Source organism: Saitoella complicata (assembly GCF_001661265.1).
Source record: "Saitoella complicata NRRL Y-17804 unplaced genomic scaffold SAICOscaffold_1, whole genome shotgun sequence".
Taxonomy (NCBI): domain Eukaryota; kingdom Fungi; phylum Ascomycota; class Saitoellomycetes; order Saitoellales; family Saitoellaceae; genus Saitoella; species Saitoella complicata.
This window is the reverse complement of record NW_017566992.1, coordinates 420,812-444,214: the sequence shown is the minus strand read 5'-3', so window position 1 is coordinate 444,214 and position 23,403 is coordinate 420,812. Positions and strand designations below refer to the sequence as shown.

General features: G+C 54.0%; 11 protein-coding genes across 11 annotated transcripts; 6 read left to right on the top strand and 5 right to left on the bottom strand.

The window, feature by feature from the left end:
- Positions 1-393: 393 nt before the first annotated feature.
- On the bottom strand, positions 394-2,391 carry ACL1 (putative ATP-citrate synthase subunit 1; the record flags this gene model as incomplete). Its single annotated transcript, XM_019169051.1, has 1 exon — positions 394-2,391. One exon carries the CDS (start codon positions 2,389-2,391, stop codon positions 394-396), a length of 1,998 nt encoding a protein of 665 aa, XP_019027247.1.
- Positions 2,392-2,679: 288 nt separating this feature from the next.
- On the top strand, positions 2,680-4,407 carry ACL2 (putative ATP-citrate synthase subunit 2). The gene has a single exon (XM_019170396.1). The coding sequence runs from the start codon at positions 2,919-2,921 to the stop codon at positions 4,383-4,385; it is 1,467 nt and encodes a 488-aa protein (XP_019027246.1). The 5' UTR covers positions 2,680-2,918; the 3' UTR covers positions 4,386-4,407.
- Positions 4,408-4,895: 488 nt separating this feature from the next.
- SAICODRAFT_224880 (uncharacterized protein) lies at positions 4,896-5,595 on the bottom strand (the record flags this gene model as incomplete). Its single annotated transcript, XM_019166587.1, has 1 exon — positions 4,896-5,595. A coding segment is annotated over one exon (629 nt), but the record flags the coding sequence as incomplete, so codon positions are not given.
- A 1,752-nt stretch (positions 5,596-7,347) lies between these two features.
- On the top strand, positions 7,348-7,530 carry SAICODRAFT_50164 (lactose regulatory protein; the record flags this gene model as incomplete). The annotated part of the gene is made up of 1 exon (XM_019168995.1): positions 7,348-7,530. A coding segment is annotated over one exon (183 nt), but the record flags the coding sequence as incomplete, so codon positions are not given.
- SAICODRAFT_4328 (uncharacterized protein) lies at positions 7,522-9,618 on the top strand (the record flags this gene model as incomplete). Its single annotated transcript, XM_019168730.1, has 1 exon — positions 7,522-9,618. The coding sequence occupies one exon, from the start codon at positions 7,522-7,524 to the stop codon at positions 9,616-9,618; it is 2,097 nt and encodes a 698-aa protein (XP_019027243.1).
- A 40-nt stretch (positions 9,619-9,658) lies between these two features.
- SAICODRAFT_101701 (DUF636 domain protein) lies at positions 9,659-10,433 on the top strand. Its single transcript, XM_019165187.1, has 3 exons — positions 9,659-9,764; positions 9,821-10,245; positions 10,299-10,433. The coding sequence occupies exons 1-2, from the start codon at positions 9,752-9,754 to the stop codon at positions 10,216-10,218; spliced, it is 411 nt and encodes a 136-aa protein (XP_019027242.1). The 5' UTR covers positions 9,659-9,751; the 3' UTR covers positions 10,219-10,245; positions 10,299-10,433.
- An 80-nt stretch (positions 10,434-10,513) lies between these two features.
- On the bottom strand, positions 10,514-15,103 carry SAICODRAFT_51680 (ABC drug exporter AtrF; the record flags this gene model as incomplete). Its single annotated transcript, XM_019169080.1, has 1 exon — positions 10,514-15,103. The coding sequence occupies one exon, from the start codon at positions 15,101-15,103 to the stop codon at positions 10,514-10,516; it is 4,590 nt and encodes a 1,529-aa protein (XP_019027241.1).
- Positions 15,104-16,246: 1,143 nt separating this feature from the next.
- On the bottom strand, positions 16,247-17,349 carry SAICODRAFT_86713 (putative mitochondrial N-glycosylase/DNA lyase; the record flags this gene model as incomplete). Its single annotated transcript, XM_019171452.1, has 2 exons — positions 17,249-17,349; positions 16,247-17,199 (listed from the first exon to the last, which is right to left on the bottom strand). Coding segments are annotated over exons 1-2 (1,023 nt in total), but the record flags the coding sequence as incomplete, so codon positions are not given.
- Positions 17,350-17,436: 87 nt separating this feature from the next.
- Positions 17,437-18,559, top strand: SAICODRAFT_16160 (synaptobrevin-domain-containing protein). The gene is made up of 4 exons (XM_019165614.1): positions 17,437-17,553; positions 17,604-18,187; positions 18,235-18,304; positions 18,361-18,559. The coding sequence occupies exons 1-4, from the start codon at positions 17,511-17,513 to the stop codon at positions 18,381-18,383; spliced, it is 720 nt and encodes a 239-aa protein (XP_019027239.1). The 5' UTR covers positions 17,437-17,510; the 3' UTR covers positions 18,384-18,559.
- Positions 18,418-20,043, bottom strand: SAICODRAFT_51218 (uncharacterized protein; the record flags this gene model as incomplete). The annotated part of the gene is made up of 1 exon (XM_019169043.1): positions 18,418-20,043. One exon carries the CDS (start codon positions 20,041-20,043, stop codon positions 18,418-18,420), a length of 1,626 nt encoding a protein of 541 aa, XP_019027238.1.
- A 2,064-nt stretch (positions 20,044-22,107) lies between these two features.
- Positions 22,108-23,332, top strand: SAICODRAFT_28390 (uncharacterized protein). Its single transcript, XM_019167143.1, has one exon. It carries the CDS (start codon positions 22,526-22,528, stop codon positions 23,042-23,044), a length of 519 nt encoding a protein of 172 aa, XP_019027237.1. The 5' UTR covers positions 22,108-22,525; the 3' UTR covers positions 23,045-23,332.
- The last annotated feature ends 71 nt before the right edge of the window (positions 23,333-23,403 follow it).

Genomic DNA, 23,403 nt, shown 5'->3' with positions numbered 1-23,403 from the left:
CCGGCTCGTGTCTGAGCCGCCGAAAGTCCTTCCCTAAGAACTGCGCTGAAAGGCGTGAGACGAAGATGGGAGATCCACACACGCTAGTCGCACGAAACTTGCCCAGTATAGGAAATTTGCGCTGCAATACACTCGAACTGGTTACCTCTTCCAAACCTTTTGGAGAAGTTTACAATTCGCTCGCTTTGTCGCGAGATTAGTAGTGGAGAAGCTGAAAGCCTCAAGCAGCTGTACACATGGAAAGTGAATGATAATATCGTATCAATTAAATAACTGCAGAAAGACAAATGGTATATGTGTGATCAACACACTCTTACATCGAAGCACCCTGGCTCGACTCAAAACCCCGCTTTATGTAATCCCAACCCAACCACCTTCATAGCCTCATTCCACCTACTGCTTAGTCTTGACAGCATCAACCTCAACTCTCTGCTCCATAGCACCAGCAACACCCTGTCCAGCCAACCCTGGCGCCTCATAAGAGATATCATCCCAAGGATGCCTGTAAAGCCCAGTCTTCAACCTCTTCTGATCCAAATGGTGTCCAATGAAACCAATCGAACGTCCAAGGACGAACATTCCGTTTAGAACACCAAGCTTCAAGTACTCCTCTCCCTCCTCGGGCGTGAACGCACCAGACGAACGCAACAAATCAACGACACACACGGCGATAGCACCATCGACGTTGAGGATGAGGTTGTCCTTCTTGGATGAGGTAACGGCCTCGACGGCGAGTGCGTAATCCAAGAGCTTGGTGGAGGGGAAGTTGGCCTTGACGTACTGCTTGACCAACTCGACACGCAAGTCGGGGTTGTTGCGAGACTTGACCTTGTGTCCAATACCAGGGATCAACTTGTTCTGCTTACGCATAGTGTCGACGAAAGCACGGGGAGAAAGACCCTTGTCGAAGGCGTTCGAGAATTCCGTCGCGGCACCATCGAGGGCACCACCGAATCGGGTACCGATGGTGAGGAGACCGGAGACGAGGGAGGAGATCAAGTCTTTTCCGGCACGGGTGGTGACGATGGTGTTCAATGCACCAGAGACGGCGGGACCGTGATCTGCGGTGAGCATGAGGACCATCTCGAGGAACTTGGTGGCGTAGGATGGGAGACGGCGACGGAACCAGAGTAGTGAGATGACACCACCAATACCGATGTCCTCCTCGAAGACCTTGGAGATGGGCATACCGGCGTAGAGAAGTTCCTGACCACGGTCATCGGAGATGGTAGAGATGAAAGCAGCAGGCTTACGGATGAGACCGAGTTCCTGGGCCCATGCGTAGTCGATGGGGATCTTTGGTGGCTCGGGCTCGGGTCCGGGGGTGATCTTGCCCGCCTTGACCAAGTCGTCGTAAACATTCTTCAACACCTCAGGAAGATCCTCGAAAGTATTGGGGACGTGGATACCGACTTCCCTCATAGCAGAGTTCTTGGCAGCGGCAGTCTCGAGCTGGGAGTTGGCGAAGGAACCAGCGTGCCCGAACTGGACCTCGGTGGTGAACATACCGGCACAGGTACCGATAGCCCATGCGACGACGGGCTTCTTGATCTGTCCGTTCTTGACCATCTCGACGACGTGGTACTCCTCAACACCACCGACCTCACCCAACATGACAAGGATCTTACACTTAGGGTCGGCCTCGTAACGCAGCAAGTGGTCGGTAAAGGTAGTACCGGGGTACCTGTCACCACCGATAGCGATACCCTCATACACACCATCCGTAACCTGAGAAATAATGTTGTTCAACTCGTTCGACATACCACCAGACTTAGAAACATATCCAACGGATCCAGGGCGGTAAAGCTTGGAGGAGACGATGTTGTCCATCATACCACCCGTGTTACCGATCTTGAAGCATCCGGGCTTGATACCACCGACGGTTGCAGGACCGATGATGGTGACGCCCTTCTGACGCGCAACCTCCGAGATCTCACGGGCGCGACGCTCGGGGACACCCTCGGCAATGATGGCGATACAGCGGAGTTGGGGGTAGTCCATCAACTCCATGGTAGCAGAGTACGCAGAACGCGAGGAAGCAAAGTTGACGACAACATCGACGTCGGGGTGGTTCTTGACGGCCTCGTCGACGGTACGGTAGACGGGCAACAAAGTTTCCTTGGTACCCCAGTACTGCTTCAAGATGAATTGACCACCGAAGGGGTAGATGATGGCGGCGACGGAGGGAATCTTGCGGCCACAGATGTAGTCGAAGTCGAGCATGCCCTGGACGGCACGGGGCTGCATTCCGTAGACGAAAGCACGGGTCTTGGCATGGAAGAGCTCATTGGGCTCGTTGGAGGGAGTAGCGGTCTCAGGGAAACGCTCAATGAGGTCGTTGGCCCTGCGCTGCGGAGGGGTAGCGGTGCCGTTTGGTGATGTGGAGACCATTGTGTATATGTCTTGTCCTCTCACTTCGTTTTGATGATCAAGAGTAGGTGTGGGGAGGGAGGAGTTATAACGAGCTCACAAGCTGAACTGGTCGGAGCGCCGAGAATGGGGGGTGGGGAACGACGGGTGGGACGTTGTGAGGGGTTGCACGTTTACTCGTACGGGAGAAACAGACGGCACCTTTGTGTTCTCGCTACTTGGAACCATTCCAGGCGTTGGGGCCGGCCTTCGCAGGACGCGCACAAATCAGCGTACGAGATGAGATGCACCGGGAAGCACCCCATTTGACAATTGGAGGACGAACCAATAACGTAGAGGAGTGCCTGTCGTAGATGAGGTACGTTGGGATTCCAAAATGAGTGATCATATGCTCCGATCAGCTGTTGTAATTGCTCTTCTCCACCTCAATTCGTCGGGAATAAACGGTTCTGTTCCCCACCGCTCTGCCCTCGTCGCTTCATAAAACTCCTTTATCCTCCACCTCGAAGTCCTCCAAAACAAGACACCGGGTCAATCGCATCAGTACAATGTCTGCCAAGTCCATCAGAGAGTACGACGGAAAGTGCATCCTTGCCCATTGGCTCAACCGCGCTCCTGCGGTCAACTCCACCGTCGAGTACAAGACCCCCTCCCAGGTCCCTGCCACCAAGCTCGCCGCCATCGCCTTCCCCTCCCCCTCCGACTTCACCACAGAGGACAAGTTCGACGAAGCTGCCTACGCTGCCCGCGTCGAGGAGATTCTCAACAACGTCGAGAAAACCCACTCATGGGTCAAGACCGACAAGCTCGTCGCCAAGCCCGACATGCTCATCAAGCGTCGTGGAAAGGCCGGTTTGTTGTGCTTGAACAAGGACTGGACTACCGCCCGTGAATGGATCCGTGAGCGCGCTGGTAAGGACCAGAAGGTTGAGCACCTCAATGGTTACCTCACTCAGTTCCTCGTCGAGCCCTTTGTTCCTCACGAGTCTAACACTGAGTACTACATCTGCATCAACTCTGTCCGCGAGGGTGACTGGATCCTCTTCACCCATGAGGGTGGTGTCGACGTCGGTGATGTCGACGCCAAGGCCGCGAAGATCCTCATCCCCGTCGATCTCGCCTCCTTCCCCTCCCGCGAGACTTTGATTTCTACTCTCCTCTCCAAGGTCCCCGCCGATGTCCACGACGTCTTGGCCGACTTCATCATGCGCCTGTACGCCGTCTACGTCGACTCTCAGTTCACCTACCTCGAGATCAACCCCCTCGTCGTCATCCCCACCTCCTCCGGCGCCGAAGTCCACTACCTCGACCTCGCCGCCAAGCTCGACCAAACCGCCGAATTCGAGTCGGGAACGAAGTGGGCCATCGCCCGCTCCAACACCGCTTTGGGCCTCGGTACCCCCTCGGACAACGATCACGGACCCGAGATGGAATGGCCCGGTCCTTTCGGACGCGAGAAGACGAAGGAGGAGTCGTATATTGCCGATCTTGACGCAAAGACCGGTGCTTCCCTCAAACTCACCGTCTTGAACCCCAAGGGCCGCGTCTGGACCCTCGTCGCCGGAGGAGGTGCCTCCGTCGTTTACGCCGACGCCATCGCATCCGCAGGCTACGCCGACGAACTCGCAAACTACGGCGAATACTCCGGTGCCCCAACCGAAACCCAAACCTACGAATACGCCAAGACCGTCTTCGACCTCATGACTCGTGCGCAGCCTAACCCCGCTAAACCCTTGATTTTGTTCATTGGAGGTGGTATTGCGAACTTTACGAATACGAAGAAGACTTTTGATGGTATTATTCGTGCGTTGGGAGATTATGCTACGGCGCTTAAGGCTCATGGTACCCAGATTTGGGTGAGACGTGCTGGACCTAACTACCAGGAGGCTCTCAAGGCCATTCGTGCTTGCTCCGAGGCTCTCGGTTTGGAGATGCAAGTCTATGGACCCGAGATGCACGTCTCTGGTATCATCCCTATGGCGTTCAAGGCTCCTGCTGCCGAGACTCAGGCATAAGGTGAAGTTTGCCGAGGATGCGGGTGGATGCAGGGGTGAATGTGCTGGGAGCCGTGGGAGGATTTACGTTTTCTTGAAATTTTGGACCTGAAGATGGACATAGAAGTCGTGAGTACGGTCGACAGTTAGTTTAAGTGCCTGAAGGTGGGACATAGAAGTCTCGAGTAAGGCTGGATACCCCGAATAATATCGATTTGACTACGCGAATTCATTGCAGAAATATAATAATCTCTGAATTCCTCTTCGCTCATTCCTATCGCCTTCACCAGAGTAAGTCGTTGTCCATAAAGCATTGTATATACTGGGCTGTAGCTCACGTACGTACACGTACGCGTTTTTTGGTAAGAGATACGGAGGAATGGAGTTTACGAGGTTGCCTACGATGAGGAACATTCTTCGGAATGCAAAAAAGTGAATTAAATGCAGAGTCTTCACGTACCATGACGGCCTGTCGGGATTTAGGACGCGTCAAACGAGAGACTCCGGAGAGAGGCTCCTAAATGACGGAGAGCCCCCCTCGAGAAACGAACAAAGTAAAAAGGAAAACTAAGCCCATCATCCCATCTCCTCTTCATATCCCTCTAACAAGCCTCCATCCCGATAACCGTAACCCTCCCATTCGCGGCCTTCTTCATCTCCCCACTACTCATCCTCATCCTGTGCACATTATTCCAGTGCTGCGCATACTTGAGCGGCGGCTCTTCCTCTTCGTCCTCGAGTTCACTTTCGGTGAGGTAAACCCACTTACGTGTCTTCTGGTCGAAGAACTCATGGAGTTTCTCTTTCTTTGCCTTGGGTCTCTTCGCTTTCTTCGCAGGCTTGGCCGGCGCGTTGAGAGGGGTTATCTCATCGGCGGTGGACGAGCGAGAAGGAATAGATCCTCCCGTCGAGTATGCGGACGAGGTCCTTGAACCCCAGTTGGTAGACGCGTCGGATACAGGATGTTCCACGGTCCAGTTGATACGAGTCTTGTTCAACTCTCTTTCGCGTTCGGCCTCGGCAGAGGTGGACTTCCTGGCGAACAAGCTGCAGAGAGCTTGGGCGGGGGCAGTGAAGATGGTAAAACAGCCAGCCATGTTATTGATAGTTGCTTGAGCTTTGTTAGATGTAGCAAGTGTGATAGTCGTACGTTCGGATGACTTTTGGTCAAGAAGCTCGAGCTGGCTGTTGGTAACTTGGTAAGATGGAGAGAATGAGAAGGTGGGATGGGAGGGGCTTTTTGTGCACGAAAGAATCGTTCGATTTGTTAGATCGTTAACTTTTCGCGATTGTAGTCTTTGCGGTGACGTGTGACCTGCTTCTCACGCGCCTTCCTAATGCGGCAGTTTGGACGCGACCGAAGGAAATACGCGCAAAGCTTCGAAGAAGTCTAAGAAACATTCTCTATAGCAATTGGGCTTAGTGAAATGTGTCTCTTTGTTATTTCAATCTTCCTCACCCTCTACGATGTTGAGGCTTCATAATCCGTCACCGCTCACATAGCAGGCCATTCGAACGCGAGCCGATGATGCGTGTTCGGAGGAAGACGGACTGGACGCGAGCGCTGCAACTTCCACGTGAGGCAGCCGATGCTCTTCTGAGGCACGATTGAGAGCAGATGACGATACAACTCAACCTGATTTCTTGCCTCGCGCTGTCTCATGCAGTGGGACAGACAAGTACATCGCCCTAGCCTGCCTATTCGGGAAATTTGAACGTCTTAGCGCTGTCGACATGACACCGCGCACACGATTCCGCCCTGGAACACACACGCTCAAGTTTCCTGAGTTCCTGAAAAAGAGCGATGACGTCTACAACAGGAGCAACTGCGACCAAACTCTGTCAATTCCTGGCGCGCGACTGCCCAAACGCGTTTGGGCCCTTCGTTAATTAAGAGAGCGCCCCATCCCACCCAGTCCACCATCTTGCCAACGCTCGTCTGACAGCAACAAGCTCAGCAGAAGGCTACCGCTCTCTCCCAAACCACTCTCTATACCTTATCAACTCTCTCTCACCAACTTCAACAACGTGCCTTCTATCCTTTCCTGCTGGGCTCCAAGCACGCAATCGAGGAGCACCGCGACGGCTATGTCATCGACACCAACACCCGCCTTTCCTCCATCGCCAGCGATCACTTTGCATTTGGTGACAGCCCGAGTGCTTTGACGGTCAACGGTAGCTCCGTCTACTCCCGTCAAACCTGCACCGTTATTGGCACCACGCGTTCTACGCCCTCCTCCTGCACTGCGCGCTCCACTGCTCACCCGTCTACCATGGCTCCTTTGGCAAACGGCACGGCGCGCTCTGTGGTCAGCAGAACCAGTGAACCGTTTACGAAACTATTGCATTGAGAAGCACTTGTACCGGTCATGAGTCGGTTTTGGTGCAGACGGAATTCATGCAACTCACTGCGGGTCGAGGAAGGCAAGCGGTCCCGCGGCTGAATTGTCGGGCGGCACTTTGCGGACCGCGCGCAACTGGGAGTCCGGGGCAACGAGGCTCCCAGGGACATGTGCCCCACCAAGTACTCCACCAAAACCCGGGGATCCCCTACATGCTCCGCGTCATATCAACACCAACAGGACCAACTCCCATCGAACGGATCATTGTACCCCGTTTGATCCGTCGAATTGATTCACCAAAACACGTGTATCACACAAACACAAACACCCATAGCCTGGTCCCGTCAGCTTAGGCAGCTGCGTGAGGGACTTCATCAACCAAACTTTGGCATGCGCGTATGCAACCCAGCAGCAACAACTTTGACTACTCGTCTTCTTCAACAGGCGCCCAAGCTGAGGTTGAGCGGATCGAGAACAATGGTGGACAGGTATCAAGCACGGACCACCGCCGCCCGAGCCCCAAACGGCGCAAGTCCTCAGCGGCTGGATCAAAAGCAGTCATGAAAGTAACCGCCGATCCTGGCTCTGGTTCTGGCTCAGGCTCAGGCTCAGGCTCAGGCTCAGGCGAAAAAGATAAAGACAAACTCCCGCACGCCTGCGACGAATGCAAACGCCGCAAAATGAAATGTGACGCCCTCCATCCCCGCTGTTCGACCTGCTCTCACTATTCTCGCCGATGTACGTATTCTGCGCCGCCGAAGCGGAGCCCGGTTACGAGAAAGTATATCAGTTGGTTAGAGGCCAAACTAGCGGCAATGAGGGCGGGTGGGGGTCTAGGGGGGATAGGCGGGTTAGTGGAGGAGTTTGAGGAGTGGGAGAGGAATGGGGGTGAGCCGCCTGAGCCGCCTGAGCCCCCTGTGCTGCCGCCCGTGGAGTTTGTGTATGGGGATGAGAGGAGTGGACATGGGGCACTATCTGTGTCGCCCGTGGCTCCCGCTGCACATCATTCGTTTGACTCTGGGTCCGTGCATTCTGTCAATTCGCCGGAGCACACGATGCCCGGGGTGTATGCAGTTCCTCCAGCGCCTCCAATGCCTTCCCCGGCTCCACCGTCGATTCAACAGCCCGCGCCGCACGCACCACCCCCAAGCGTCACCACTACGATTTTACCACCCGTTGGAGAGGACACGACCGCCAGTTTCGAGGACGTCCTGCCCATTCCGTTCCCAGCGCATCTCGCCTGGGACGAACGAAACGCAACTCCAGACCTCCCCTTCACCGACCCCTCCGACGGCCTCGGCCTCCTCCCAGCCACAAACAACGGCTACCTAGGCCCAACCTCAGCCTCGTACTACCTCCGTTCCCTCCTCCCCAACCACTCCATCTCCTCTCTCACCCATTCGCCCTCCTACCGCGCCTCGTCCCCTGTCCTTCCTCACCTCCCCACCGCGCCCATTACCTTGACCCCCACCCTCGAACACACCTGCGTAACAACCTACTTCAACCTCTTCCACCCCCTTTACCCACTGCTTGACGAATACTCGTTTAGGACGCGGCATAGTCGACAGGTCCGGGGTGGTGGGAGGGTCATCGATATTGACCCGGGGTGGGCGGGGGTAGTTTGTGGGGTCTGTGCTGTTGGGGCGTGGGTTGGGGGGACGGGGGGTGTAGCGACCGCTGGCGGGAGTGGGATTTTGGGAAGCCAAGGAGGAGGAGGGATGCTTGGGGTTGCGGAGCATTTCTATGACCGCGCTATCAAGGGGCTGGATACGTTGACTCTTCTCGGGACCGGTACTCTGCAACTTTTGCAGCTTTTGCTTATACTCGCCAAACTGGCACAAATGCGTGACCAGCCCAACACTGCGTTCGCCATGCTAGGTCTGGCGAGGCGTATTGGCGTTGGACTCGGGTTGGGACGAGGGAAGGGGATGGATGAGGAGGGGAAGAGGGTTTGGTGGGCTCTTGTGGTGATGGAGGTGGAGTTGAATCTCGCTCTGGGTCGACCGATCGTGTTTGACCAGGCAGAGATCGCGGAAGTCAATCTTTCGGCTGTTGTCAGTGATGGTGCATGGGATGGAGGAGGGACGATGGCCATACAGATGCATACACTCCGGCCATCCGCACAGCTCGCGACCATCACGACGCGAGTCTACTTTCGCTTCCTTGCTCAGCAACGACCCCCCTCTACGTCTTCATATTGGACGGAACTGAACGCGTTCGACAACGAGATCAAAGAATGGAAGGACGGCCTAACAGGTTACCTGAAGCTCGGCACACTTTGTCCAGAAACCATAATCCTCCCCCGCGCACTCCTCCACTGGCGTGCCGACCATCTCCGCACCGTCATGCTGCGCTCCCTCCTCCTCTCCCCAGCCAGTTCCTCATCAGCGGAAGATCAAGGAGACGACTGGAAACGAACCTGCCTCCAGCTCGCCAAAGAGACGACCGTCTCAATCCATGCTTTCCGCGCCCAACACCCCGCATTGGCGAGGGTCCAGGTCGCGGTGTGGTATACCACCTACTTTCTCTTTCACGCCGTGCTCGTCCCTATCGCATACCTGTTACGCTCGCCAGCTATGAGGGGGAGGGGCAGGGAAGAGGAGGAGTTGAAAGACTGTGTTTGGGTTGTGTTGGGTATCTTTGAGGAGATGGAGAGGGAAGGGTTTGGGATGGGACGGAGGTGTGCCGGGGTTGTGAGGATGTTTCTGGAGAAGGTACAGCATCGAGACCACCCGCGCGCTCCGGATCAAGCAGCCGGAGGACCCACGTATACCACTATACCCGAGGGAGGAGGTCTACAAGTACTGGCGGATGCGATGGAGGTGGATGGGTACGGAGCAGGGGAAGGTACGGGGGGAATGGGATGGGATGAGTTTCCGTTGAGTAGTGCGCAGGGATTTTTCGGGATGTAATGCAATCACCTTTTTTGATTTGTCACGGTCTGTCAGGTGATGACGTCATGGGCGAGCGGGACCACCGCCAACGTCCAGCCTATAAGACCGCCCTATCGACCACCAAGGTCATCCCACACAGCAAATCACCGCAATGGTTCTCTCTGGTATGTTCCAGCAGCTGTGCTGCTCTGCAATTGCAATTGGCTAACAAGGTACCAAGGACACTGCCTCTGCAAAGCCGTCACCTACACCATTGACGTTGAAAAGCCCGATCTCGTCGGCTACGACCACTGCGACGATTGCCAGCGCCAGTCCGGCTCCTCTTACTCCCTCGTCGCTGTTGTCCCCAAAGCCAAAGTCTCCATCAAGGGACCCACCAAGTCGTACGCTTCCCCTGGATCTTCCGGAAAGGACGTCCACAGGATTTTCTGCTCCGAGTGCGGAAGTCCGATCGCGCACGACCCCGATGCCGCGCCGGAGATTATTGCGATGAAGGCGGGAACGCTCGATATGGAGCAGAAGAAGAAGTTGGAGCCGCAGGCTGAGATTTGGTGTGTTTCCAAGTTGCCGTTTGTGCAGGAGAAGTTGGGCAAGCAGTTTGACCACATGCCGCAGTAAACATCTGCCATGGAGGATGTGAAGGATGTACGAGTATGAAGTGTGATTGATACTTTTTGGAAGATACCAATGATCGATAGGTTTGGTGTGATGTGAAACCCGAATATACCCATATTTTTCTGCAATTGTTGCATGTTCCAGAATTCTTATTATCAGGTTTGTGCTTGAGTAAATGACAGAAACTCCTTCTAAAACGTAAATACCTTATGCTATACTTTGGGTAAATACCAAGAAAATGCTGAAAGAATGTTTTCATCCACTGCTCTTCCGTCCTCCTTCGCTCCGTTCCTCCAGCTTATGTGGGCAACACCTTACCAAGTAAGTTGATAGCAGGCCCAAACCCGAACGTCCACCTCCGGACTCTGACCATGTAGATAAAAGCGTACACCAACACCCAGTTACTAATCGTAAAGCCAAGGAAGATCGCAAAGTACGGCCACTTGTCACTCGCCGAAACATTGATCGCAGACAAGTAGTTATCACCAACCGAGTAAGGGCAATACATACAATTACTCGTAGCACTCTGGTCGCCCATCAAGTACCCGACAGCATTACCACTGTTGAGGTACGTTGAAGCATAACTCAAACAAGTCTCACCGGGAGGAGGGTTGAAGTACCCAACCTCAGACGACGTGCACTCGACCGGCTGTCCAGCCAACGTACTCGCCAACACACTCCCAATCCAATACGTAGACGGATTCAAGTAATACATCCAATACTTCCAGAACACCGGGAGGGACGCATATGGACGTACGACTCCGTTGAATGTGGAGACCATGACGAAGAAGAAGGGGAGGACGTTGGAGATGACGGTGTAAGAGGGAGCGAAGGCACAGATCCATTGACCCCAGGACGCCTGGAAGAAGTTCCAGAGAAGGACCATGAGCCAGACATGAGCGGAGACGCGGCCATCGTAGGGGAGGCCGGCGGGGAAGTACCAGAGCAAGAAGTAGATTGTTGCCGTGACGAACGCGTAGGGGATCTCGCAGATCGTGTTGGCGAACGAGAAGGCGAACCAGTTATAGATCCTGGATGGGTTTTCACGGACTTCCCACAACGCTCTGTTCATGAAGAACTTTGGTACGGTTGCGTTGACGATGGTTGGTGGGATCATGAGGATCAAGAAGACGCTGAACATCCTGTTCTGCATATCCTGTGACGAGTTCCCGAGCATGTAGAACGTAAATCCGTTGAAGATCCCAACCATGACAGAAGTGAAGATCTTTCCGTATCCATACGAGGAGTCACGCCAGTAATTCCTCCAGGTACGCTGCGTAAGGATCTTGCACTGTTCCCAGAGAGGGGCAGCGTATTCGTGTTGAACAACGTTGGCATTGGGGTCTGCCGCATCCTTTCGAGAGGCACAGATATCCTCGATTTCTTGCGCGATAGACTTGCACTCCTTCGATTCGCGCCAGACCTTGTTCCAATTCTTCTTCTCATTGCCGACACGGACATTGCCAACACCGACCTCGAGCAAGAACTCCGCAACGTTGGCGTTAGGATCACAATGAGCCCCGTGCTGTCCGAAGTACTCGATGACGTCCTTACCGTTCTCACCGATCGGGCCGAAGTAGAAAGTGTTTCCACCAGGGTTGAGGGCGAGAACACGGTCGAACTGCTGAATCAAGATTGATGAAGGCTGGTGAATCGTACACAAGATAGCCTGTCCTGAATCCGCCAATTTCCTCAAGAACCTGACGATGTTGTACGCAGACTGCGAATCCAACCCAGACGTCGGCTCATCCAAGAAAAGCAACAGCTTGGGTTTGGCGCACAACTCCACACCGATGGTCAACCTCTTGCGGGGCTCGACGTCAAGAGACCCAACAATCGCATCTTGAATATCCTCGAGCTCGAGAAGCTTGATAATGGTATCGACATACGCCAATTTCTCCTCACGCGGCGTATCCCGACTTTGCCTCAACAATGCCGAGAACTCCAAACTCTCACGAATCGTGGCGGTACCCTCATGCAAATCCATCTGTTCACAGAATCCAGTACCACGCTGGAACTCGACACCGAGGGCACGTCCGTCTACGAGCATGTCACCCGTGACGACACCGACTGTTTGACGTTGCGCGAGGGTGTTGAGCAGCGTTGTCTTTCCTGCTCCGGAGGCACCCATAAGTGCGGTCATTTGCCCAGGTTTGCAGTAGCCCATTACGTCGTTCAACAACTTCTTCTGATTTCCGCCACCGATGGGGACTTCGAAGCTCAAGCCCTGCCAGGTAAAGACACTCTCGCTCTTTTCCAAACCAGACATCGCAGCCTCGTCGCTCTCGCCCGCAGCCCCAGCATTCGGCCCACTCGTTCCAGCTCCACCGGATTCCTCGTCAGAACCGGAGGTAGCAACAGCCTTCTTCGACCTCTTCGTCTTCTTGAACACCATGACACTTGCACCAGGAGGAACGAACGCAAGCAACTCGGAGGCGATCATACCAACAAGAATGTACAACACCGTAAACGCAACCACAACACCCCAGTTCCTCCACAAATTGGATCTCGAGTAGTTATACGCCGTCTCGATATACGCCGCACCACTAACAACCGGACTCCCAACCGTGGACCCAGCGAGCGTACACCCCTGATACGCCGGGTTCGTATACGTCGGTCCCACGGGTACAGTCTGCGCATCCGCACACTGGATGTTGAGGTTATAGAACTCGTTTGCGACGACACCCTCGAATGCGTACGCAACCGGGTTAATCCACAACAACCACCCAAACCAGATGTAGTTATTCAATAACTGCGGTTTGGGGATGACGTATCCCGTGAAGATAACCAACAAGTTCAACGCGAGTCCACTGAACCGGATCGCACTGACGATGTCAGGGCTGAGGGCGGCGAACATACGGTAGAGTGCCGTGATACAGATCGTGGTGGTGTAGACGAAGAGGTAGTAGATGAAGAACTGAGATGCTGTACGCTGGAAGTTGCACATAAAGTACATCACAACGCAAAAGATACTGACCAACACGAACAAAATCGGTAAATCGGCAAGGACACGAGCGACCGAAACCGCCGAAGGCCTGTAGAACGCATAATCCTTATGCCGCTGAATCACGATACGTCCAGAGACAGCATCCATGAGTTCAGACAACTGCAGCCATCCCAAAAAGAGGATAGAGAAGAAAAGCGCACCACCCCTCGAGAACGCACCCGTCGAATCAGGCGGTTGACCATAGAAAAGCGATCCAATAATGAGCGCAATCGAGACCGTAATGAACAGCTTCGTATACAAACTCGTCTTATCATTCCACATCAACCAGAACTGCCTCTTCGTACACGCCAATACCTGTCGTGGAAAGCTGACCGTATACGGACTCTTCTTCGCAACATGCTTCGACTTTCCCTTCACCACGCTCTCCTTGAACTTCTCTGTCTGCTCCTTCCCGGCACCACCAAGTTCAGCCTGATACGCCTCAACATCCCCAACCAACCTTCTATACCCCTCACTCCCCCTAAACGCTGCCTCCAACTCCTCCGCCCCCTTCGGCGCCCGTCCTTCCCATCCCTTCCTGAACCTCCTCTCCGCCGGATCCGTAACCGACGTCAAGAAATCCGCGGTGGTCTGACGTTCCGGACACTCGTACCCTAGACTCTCGAACCACGGTTTTGCTTCATCACGGGGTCCGGAGAAGATGAGGCGGCCTTGGTCGATGACGGTGACTTTGTCGCAGAGGCGGAAAATGCCTTCGCCGGCTTGATAGAGGGTTAGGAAGGTTGCTCGGTGGGTTATATCGGTCATGACTCTCAAACTCCTCACGAAATCGACGGCCGTACTCGCGTCCAATCCACGCGATGATTGATCCCAACAGACGACTGCGGAACGTGTGGTCAATGTTTCGGCGATCGAGACACGTTTCCGTTCTCCACCAGAAACACCACGGACATACTCATTCCCGACAACCGTATCAAACGTATGCGAAATCCCAAACATCTTACCCAGAGCCTCGAGGATACTCTGTACCTCCCCCCGAAACTTCTTTGGTGTCTTCAGCTGTAATGCCAACCCAAGTGTCTGCCTCACCTTCAACGTCGGGAAATGGATATCGTCTTCGGGATTATAATTCACCTCTCCACGATACCGCTTTGCGATTTCGGCGGGCGTCATACCGCCATACTCCACAGTCCCGTTCACACCTGCGAAGGATTCACGCTGATTGGCGATGGTCCGCAGAAAAGTTGAACAACCCGCACCGGGACGCCCCAGGACGAGCATCATCTCCCCACCCCTAACGACACCCACAAAGTCCCTCAATAACTCCCTCACCTCAGGCCTCGCACCACCGAAATGCAACTTCTGAAGTGGCGGGACGAAATGTTGCAAAAACCGCCAGAGATCAGGGCCGAAAGAGCCGATGATCGCGTCTGGTAGGGTTTTCTGCATGGTTGCGCCGGAGCCGATACCGAGGACCGTCAAATCCTTGTAGAGAACGCCGATCTTCTTATCGGGGAGACCGCGTTCGTGGTGCAGCTGTACACGTCCTTTGAGCCATTCCTCTAAATGGAATTCATCGCCATTATCGACAGCGGACTTTTCCTCGTCCTCGGGGATAACGGGATGCGACGCCCGTGACTTATTCGTCAATTGACGCCGCAAGTCCTCGAATGCGGATAGCGACTCATCGACATCCACCCCCGTCCCCGCGATCTGTTCTCCGTACCGGCCTTGGTGAACGTCTTGGCTTTGGGACGTTGTTCGCGTAAGGTGTGCGTGGTTGTCGCCGAGAGTGCCGGATGAATCAGAGCCGGAGCGTTCGTCGCGGTGGTAGTTGTGAGATGGGTCTTCGTTGAGGTGGGTAGAGCGGATGTTGGAGTGTGGATGTGATGACGCGCCGGCGGGGTCGTCGTGGTATGCCTGGGACGAGGCAGCCTGCATCGTTGGATCCGTATTCTCTTGTGTACGGGAGGCCATTGCAAACTATAGCAGCCTCCTAACTTGAATTAGATCTCTTTTCCTAGAATTCGGACGATGGAGGTTGGAGGTCTACAGGTGGTGGGGTCGCGCTTTTGTACCAGGCGGGTGGTGTTGTGCGAACGGAACTCGGCCAAATTGTTTTAACGTTTTTTTGTTTAGTAAGCGACGGCGAGTTCAGTATCGCCTAAATATCATTGCGGGTGGCTGCTGCTGGATGGCGTCACTTCTTGAAGGAGATGCTCGGATGGGAGTTGCTTCCGAGAGAGTTTGCGAAGGAAGTTGCGCGATGACGACCCGTGTCGGTCGACTGGAACTCCGATTCTATTTGACGACGAGAGGGCTACCCCCTCCTCTTGATCCTCTCCCTCCTTTTGATCCTTTCCCTTCGTTCACTCTCCCACTCCCTTCGTCGCCTCGAAACTGTACTCCCTCAGCGTGCAGATCAACCGAACGCCCGCGCGCCAAACCGTTGAGCCCACCCAACAAGAGCGGGACACTTGGACCCTGAAGTCGTCATCATTGGAGAGATTGGATCGGGGCATGTGTCGGGCCGACTGGACACGCGTAACAGTAGATCAATTGAGGCCCATGCGGCAAAGGGCCATTCCGGACTGCGGTGTTGGTGCTGGTTGTCCCCGTACGTGAGATCTGCACGTAAGATTCCGAAAATCTCGTTGCCGGCATGTCAAATCGGTCCGAGGAATCTGAACGCAGGTCTCGCCAAGGCGGCAATTGCGCAAACAACGTCTCATACATCATAACGCGACTTCAACCCAGCGTGTGAACGTGGATGGTGTTCTCCGGTCATAATTCCCAAAAGACCAAAGCAAAGAACGCATGGCTCTGCCTGTCTCATTCGGACTACTGCTCTAATCTATTCTCCGACCCATCATCATCCTCCCTCTTCACTCGTTTAACCTTTACCCTCTCAATAACCCTCCTACTCCTCCTCTTCCCCTCAACAAACACCGGCCCCTCAACCGCCTCCTCCTTCACCTCCCTAAAAACATCCTCTACTTTCACCTTCACGTTCACATCCTTCTCCACCATCACACGCTCGTCGTTATCCTCCCGCTTGATCACCTCCTGCTTCACCGTCACCACCACCTCCTCCTTCACAGTGACGCTCTCTTCTCGTCCATGATCCGCAAAAGCCCTCAAATCAGCTGTGAACACCACAGACTGTGCCCACCCCGCATACGGGCCCCACAGCGTTCTAAAGAACTCCCCAACGGCTTCGCACGTTGCTTTGTTCATCGTTCCCGTCCCTTTGCCTGCGCCTTTTGATCTGAATTTATAATCCCGTACTGCGATTTGGAAGACGTGCGTATCGACGGGTACTGCGGAGTGTTGGTCCAGACTCATCAAGCAAACACAATCCGCCACTTTCGGACCGACGCCGGAGAGTGTTAGCAGACTCTCATGGGCTTCTTGATACGTCTTCGTACGCAAGTCTTCGAGCCAATTGGGTGGATGGTCATGAGCGAGAATTAGCGCAGTCTTCGCAATGTATTTTGCACGATACCCAAATCCCATCCCTCGTAACTTCGTCTCCAAATCATCCTCCCCAGTCCTCGCCGCAGCCTCCGCGAATGTCTCAAGAGTCGGGAAGTCGTAGTATGCAACGCCGTCGAGGTCACCGATGTAGGTACCATAGTTGACGCAGAGTTTGTCGACCATCTGGGTGATACGGGCGATATTGTTGTTTGTGGAACATATGAATGAGAGGAGGTTTTCGAGGGGAGGTTGGCGGAGGATTCGGATTCCTGCGAAGCGTGGGGCGAGTTTGGCAAACACTTGATCGTCCCTTGTCCACTGTGCGTAAAGATTTTCGAGATTTACTGATAGGGCGAGGTAGTCGTGAAGAAGTTCTTCTGTGTCGTCCAATGGTGGTACCAGTGGTGGAGAGGAGGATGGAGGGTGGATAGCTCGGTAGTGTATTGGCGCTGCTGGCGCAGTTTGTCGTAGACTTATGATTCGGTTTCGTAGGGCTATTGACCATTCATTCTCACCCGAAGCTTTCCACCGAAAAGACTGTCCGCACTTCAATGTCGTCGCTGTTCTCTGAATTAGCAAAGCGCTTTAACGAATATCAGTTCAGCGAACCTAGCGATAGCTCATTCGCAGCGGTCTGCAGTAGTCTCCATCCGTTCATTGTGCGATTTTCGTTTTCCATTTCGCGAAGTCGAGGATGCTCGGGGAGGAGTGTGGGGGCGAGATTGACTACGTTACAATGCATTGCGGGACATTGCTTGAGGCGATACCGGATAAGGATGCAGCGTTTATCGCCAAGAGACGTCACACAACACAACACCATATCGCAGACCGACATTACCGTACTCCCTGAGCGTCAATTGTTCTATTCGCCATGGCTTCCTCCATCTTCTACTGCGGCATCGCTCGCGGAACAGGTGAGGGAGTTGGAAAACTGTACTCCGTACATGCTGACAACGCCTCACAGTAATCCTCTCCGAACATTCCTCCCCCTCAACATCCTCCGACCCTTCCTCCGTCGCCGCCCAAGTCTTCCCGAAAATCACCCCCGGCAGCAAACTCACCTACGTCCACGGCTCAAACCTCATTCACTACATTTCGTCCCCCGCGACCCCGACTTTACCGAGTGGTGTTACGTATCTGTGTATCGCGACGGAAGATGTGGGGAGGAGGGTGCCCTTTGCATTGTTGGCTGATATTAAAGCGAGGTTCACGGCGGAGTTTGGGGAGGAGGAGGTGGGTGCCGCTGAAGTCTACGGAATGGCCTCTTTTAACTCCACGCTTCGGGAGCGGATTCTGTGGGCGGAGGATGGAGCTCCTGGGGCCGGCAACGTCGGTGGACCCGGAAACTCGGATCGTGCGAAACAGGTGAAGGCGGAGATCGACCAAGTTAAGGACGTAATGGTGCAGAATATTGAAAGGGTCCTAGAGAGGGGCGAGAGAATCGATTTGTTGGTGAATAAGACGGATCAACTCAATAACCAAGCATTTCAGTTTCGCAAACGGTCGACTGCGTTGAGGAGGCGGATGTGGTGGAAGAGTACGAGAATGGTGAGTTGCCTGTGTAATCATCTAGAACAACGACTGACATCTCATAGCTTGGATTACTGATTGGTACGATCGTCTTCTTGATGTATCTCGCTGTGGGGGCTGCGTGTGGTTTACCAGGTAAGCCTATGTATAGTACCCTACACTTGAGAATGGAATGCTAACACTCCAGACAGGTTGGCAGCAGTGTAGGAGGTAATGGATGCTTTATAACTATCTTAGTTGATATACCCTCATATTAATATGCCATTTTCCTGCGGAACAATAGGCGTCGACGTGGGCTGCGTAGCTGGCACTGGCCATGTCATCGGCATCTGTTGTGACGCTAGCATCCCACCACTAGCCAGACGAAGTTTATCATCCTCTGCCTCTCGTATCGCCTCAGCCAACTCTTCTGCCGTCAACCCATCCCCAGCATCCTTCTTGAAGGTTTCTGTTAGATCAATCCGATAAATCAAATCCCGATTCTTCTCCACGACCTCATCCAAGATACTATCCTTTCCCTTGATCTCGTCCATGTTCAAATCCAGCTCAGACTCAACCGTCTGAGCTTCAGGTAACTTTGAGAACAATTTCCTCAGTTCCTTGCGGGCTGCTGCGGCACGTGGGTTTCGGGAATCGACGACGCGGAGGGAGAGTCCGAGTTTGTGGAGGTTGGACTTGAACATGCGGTCTTCGTAGCTGCCCATTGTTACGAAGCGGTAGACGTAGACGGGTTTTGTTTGGCCGAGGCGGTATGCGCGGCCGACGGATTGTTCGTCCCAGACGGGGTTCCAGTCTGGATCAAAGAGGATTACGCGGCTTGCGCCGGTGACGTTGAGTCCGATTCCGCCGGCTTTGGCTGAAATGAGATACAAGGTAGTGCTTTGATCATTGTTGAAGGCGGCGATGTCGTTTTGCCGACTCAAGATTGGGGTCATCCCCGTCAAACTCTTGCACTGAACTTTGTTGCCTTCGGCTAGACGTTGGAGGTAATTCAACGTCGCCAAACTCTGTGAGAACAAAAGAACTTTCTCTTTCTTCTTCTTCGCACCCAAGATGATCTGAAGAAATATGATACATTTCGTGCTGTGTTTGGGATCATTGGGATTTGGCGCCAGTGCCGTATTCGCCGTTTCTACGACCCAGTTTCGGAAGCGGGCGGTGATATCGCGACTGAGGTCGATGGAAATATCTGCGTCTTCATCGTCTGCGGCGGCTTTCTTGGCTCGTTTCCTGCCGGCTTGGGTGCTGTCATCGAGGATGGTTATCGGATGACTGCAGATGAGCTTTAAGATAGCAAGTCGACCCAGTAGGCCTTGTGTCCCTCCATCACCACTATCAAGATCGTTTTGGATCTCGCCCAAATATTGGTCGTAGAATAATCGCTGGGCAGGAGATGGTGGCATGGAAATGACGAATTCTGTCTTCGAGGGTAGGAATTCCTCGATGGCTGTGATGTCCTTCCGGTGTACTTTACTCTCGATGATCTTCTTTAGCCCTGCCAACTTCTTCTGAGAGAACTTGCGTTCGTGAGGTGTACTGTCAAGGAAAAGTCCATCGTTGATTGGAAGCACGAAATGGTTCCTGAAAGCAGCGGGAGTACCCAGGAAGCCAGGATCGATCCACTCGATCATCGACCAGTATTCCTCAAGATTGTTAGCAAGCGGTGACCCCGTTAATGCGATACGAGAGGCTGTTTCAAACATCCTTGTGACAGACGAGATCTTGGCATCTTTGTTCTTGAACTTATGAGCCTCATCTGCAATGACGAGTGAAGGACCCGGTTTAATGAGCCACTTCTGTAGTGCTTCAGCGTCCTCGGCTTCATACCTCTCCCTAGAGTTCAGGGCAAGAATCCGAAAGGTGTCGTAACTCATCAACATAATTCCAGCGTTCTCATACCATTCGTTGATGACGTCGAAACGCTCATACGGATCCGTAATTGCGTCGATCGTGTAGATCTTGCCAAGCATGTCCCCATCACTCCTCGGAACCCACTTCCGCAGCTCTTCTTGCCAGTTTCGTACCAAACTAGCTGGCATGAGAATCATAACTCGATTGGCAAGGAGGTGTTCCGGGATGTCTCCGTTCCGTAACAGCACTTGCTCTTGCAGTGTGTACAGAAACGAGACAACCTGCAACGTCTTACCGAGACCCATGGTATGCGCAAGTAAGCAGCCTTTACTTCGATCACCCAGCATGAGCACTTGCTGCCACATGAACCTCAATCCCTCCTTCTGGTGCTCCTTCAGAGTCTTCACATAATAGTCATGAAGAATAACTTCCTTCTCGCCAGTTTTGTGACCAAGGTTGATAATGAAACGACCACTGTTGTCACCTCTCTTCGCTGCCTCATCCGCACGTTTTTGGATGTTCTTGAGGAGGAGAAGCTGTCGTCTCTGGTTGTCCGCAACCTGTCGATCCTTCTTCACGCGAGGTTCTCGTACTGCTGGTCTTGTTCTAATGTTCCGGCTCCGTTCATGATCGGAGCCATCGGAATCACTATCGTCATCTAGCGTACTGTCTTGCGTCCTTCGCTTCTTGAATATTGGGTGAACCTGAGTAGATCGGTCGCCTTCTGACATATCACCATCATCCAGATCATCAAACTCGCCCGGAAAGGCTTCTTCACGTGGTCTCGACCTCTCCGGCTTCATTCTCAACTTCTTCAGCTTCCGTGGAGCCCGGGGCTCATCCGACTCAGGACGGTGTTTCTCCTCGACCGGGTCAAGATCAATACCCTCTCGCCGCAAGGAACCCTTCCGTTTTCCAAGATAACCGAAGAACGTGTCTTGTTGCATAATCCGATCCGCTTGCCAATTCGTAAGAACAGTATCGGGCATGTGCTCGGCGCACTCGAGCGCGTACTCACTCCAAATCGTGGCGAATGCCTGGAGTACTTCTTCCGACTCCCCGGGTAGTGTGAACGGCTGTCCGTTCAACGCCTTGTAGGTCAGCTCGCAAATAGCACTGAAGACAGTCTCGTCCGAAACCTGGCGTAAGAGATTACCAACCCTTCCGTATACTCCAGATACTTTCAAGTTCTCATCCTCTGTTTTCGCCGGTTTCAGGGGTTTCTGGGATATCTGCAAGAGAACCGTACTCGCATCCGGCAACTCATCATCACTCAGCACCACTTTCAGTACCCCTCGCGGTGATGGGCCACCAATAACCATCTCTTCATCACTATCATCAATCACAATTGGTTCGCTTTGGAGTCCCGTACTTGGCCATCGTTCCCGACCTCCATCAGTAGGTGTACCACCGGTAAGAGACGTTCGTCCATCAAGATCTTCATCATCGTCAAATGGAGATGACCTGCGCGCTTGCGGTGGTGGCCACGGGACTTGCGTACCGACCGGTGGCGACTGCGACGATCGTAGACTGGGTGAACTTGGCGTTGATCGTAACGGAGTGAGTATATCCTCTGCGGCGTCCTCCACGATCTTCCTCGTTCCGACTCCCGTAACCGCCGTGCCCGCTCTACTCGCCCTAACCCCCTCCAGCGATACCGCCGTTTCCCGTTCCGGCGACGGCGACGACGCGAACAACGGCGCAGGTTTCGCCTTTTCAAGCACCACCTTTTCACCCCCACCACTCTCCTCCCGTTCCCTCGCCCGCTCCTCTTCCTCCATCTCCCTCAACAACTCCTCATCATACTCCCCCTCACTCCCACTCTCCCCATAAATAGGCAATACCCGATCTCCACCCTCCATAACCTCATACTTCCTCAAACTCTCCCAATCAAAGTCGAAGTTTCCGATTTTGTCGAGTGCGTTGTTGGGGTTGATGGGCGTGGAGAATTGGATGGTGTAGGGGGAGGGACGGGGGCGAAGGAGGAGGGGGGGTGGGGGGAGGCGAAGATCGGAGCGGGTTGTTTGGGTTAAGGTAACGGTTGGGGTTTGGTCATCGGGGTCGGAGGAGAGGGAGTAGAGGACGATCGGGGTGAGTTCTGGGTCTTCGACGGCAAAGTCATGCACCGGCTGCACGATCCACCGTTTCCCAGGCTTCCCGCGTTCTTTGGGTACCCGCTCCGGTATCGATCTCCGCCAGAGAAATCCCTTGAGGAGTCGTTGAGCATACTCCAGCTCCCCGACATGATATTGCGTCTCGATCCCCGCGCTGGAAATTGCCCAATCATCCTTCAAGTCACCAATCTCGCCGGTTAGCGCATCTTTGTGGCCGAAGAATATTGAGTCGGGGGTGAGGGTTGATTTGCGGCCGGGGAGGAGGGCTCGTTTGAGGCGGGGCGTTTTGGTTGGTGGTCGTTGTTGGGGTTTTTCTGGGATGATTTGTGCTGTACCGACTTCCGGTCGTCCCTCGCCTTCGGGGGATGTAGGGTTTGTGTCGATATTTTGCATGTCTTCATTATCGAATGCTTCTATCACCTGGCCCAAATCATCCATAGATAGATCTCCATCACCGTGCGCTGCCCTTTCCAGAACCGGTGACCCCACAATTTGTGCCCGCGCCGCAACAGGTATACTCATCGCCAAAGGCGCATCATCAAACGGATGCCGTCCCCCCGAAGAATACGGCCACCCCACCCCTACCGGCGTCTTCACCTCCCCTCCCAACACCTCCATCCCCATCTGTGCCGGCGTCTCCATAACAGAACCCAGCGTCCCAAACAACTGCACCCCCCTCGACTGCCTCCTCACCTGCCACCCCCTCCACCCCACACTCCCCTCCCTCAACTCCTCAATCGCGTCCAACAACCTCTGTCGCTGCCCCAGACTTCGTAATCCCAAATCATCCCTCAACGTGCCGTTATCTAGCCGTAGAAAGACGCGGCCATCAACGTCGTTGGAGGCGAGGGCTTGGGTGAATGCGGGATCTGCGGCTGAGGTTGGGAAGGTCTCGCGGACCCAGTGTTGAACCTGGGAGAGGGTCCAGGTCCAGGGGTCGGTTGGGAGAGACGACTGCGCTTGAGCAGCAGCTGGTGACTCATTATGGTGATTGGCCATGGTATGCGAATGAATGCTACCGCAATTGCAACGCGAGAGTTTAGAGCATCGTTTCTGACGCGTTGCCGAGGACTGGGGAGCGGTCAGTTGCGGGTCCGGCGTGTTATATTGCCCTCAATAGATATAACAGCTGTAGTCTCAACAACGGTTACGTCTCTTACGACGCAGTTGAATGGACCCTCTCTCCAAATCCGGCGGCTTCTCACAGCTGTACAGGCCCCCGTGCACGTGATTCTATCATGGGACGTCGGACCGACTGACCGAGCGCAT

Excerpts from the sequence above, each read along its gene's own strand:
- SAICODRAFT_16160 (XM_019165614.1), top strand. The coding sequence starts at position 17,511 with ATGGCTTCCTCCATCTTCTACTGCGGCATCGCTCGCGGAACAG. Across the intron at positions 17,554-17,603 it reads CGGCATCGCTCGCGGAACAG|TAATCCTCTCCGAACATTCC; the intron begins GTGAGGGAGTTG and ends AACGCCTCACAG. Across the intron at positions 18,188-18,234 it reads GGTGGAAGAGTACGAGAATG|CTTGGATTACTGATTGGTAC; the intron begins GTGAGTTGCCTG and ends GACATCTCATAG.
- SAICODRAFT_28390 (XM_019167143.1), top strand. The coding sequence starts at position 22,526 with ATGTCTTCATTATCGAATGCTTCTATCACCTGGCCCAAATCATCCATA.
- ACL2 (XM_019170396.1), top strand. The coding sequence starts at position 2,919 with ATGTCTGCCAAGTCCATCAGAGAGTACGACGGAAAGTGCATCCTTGCC.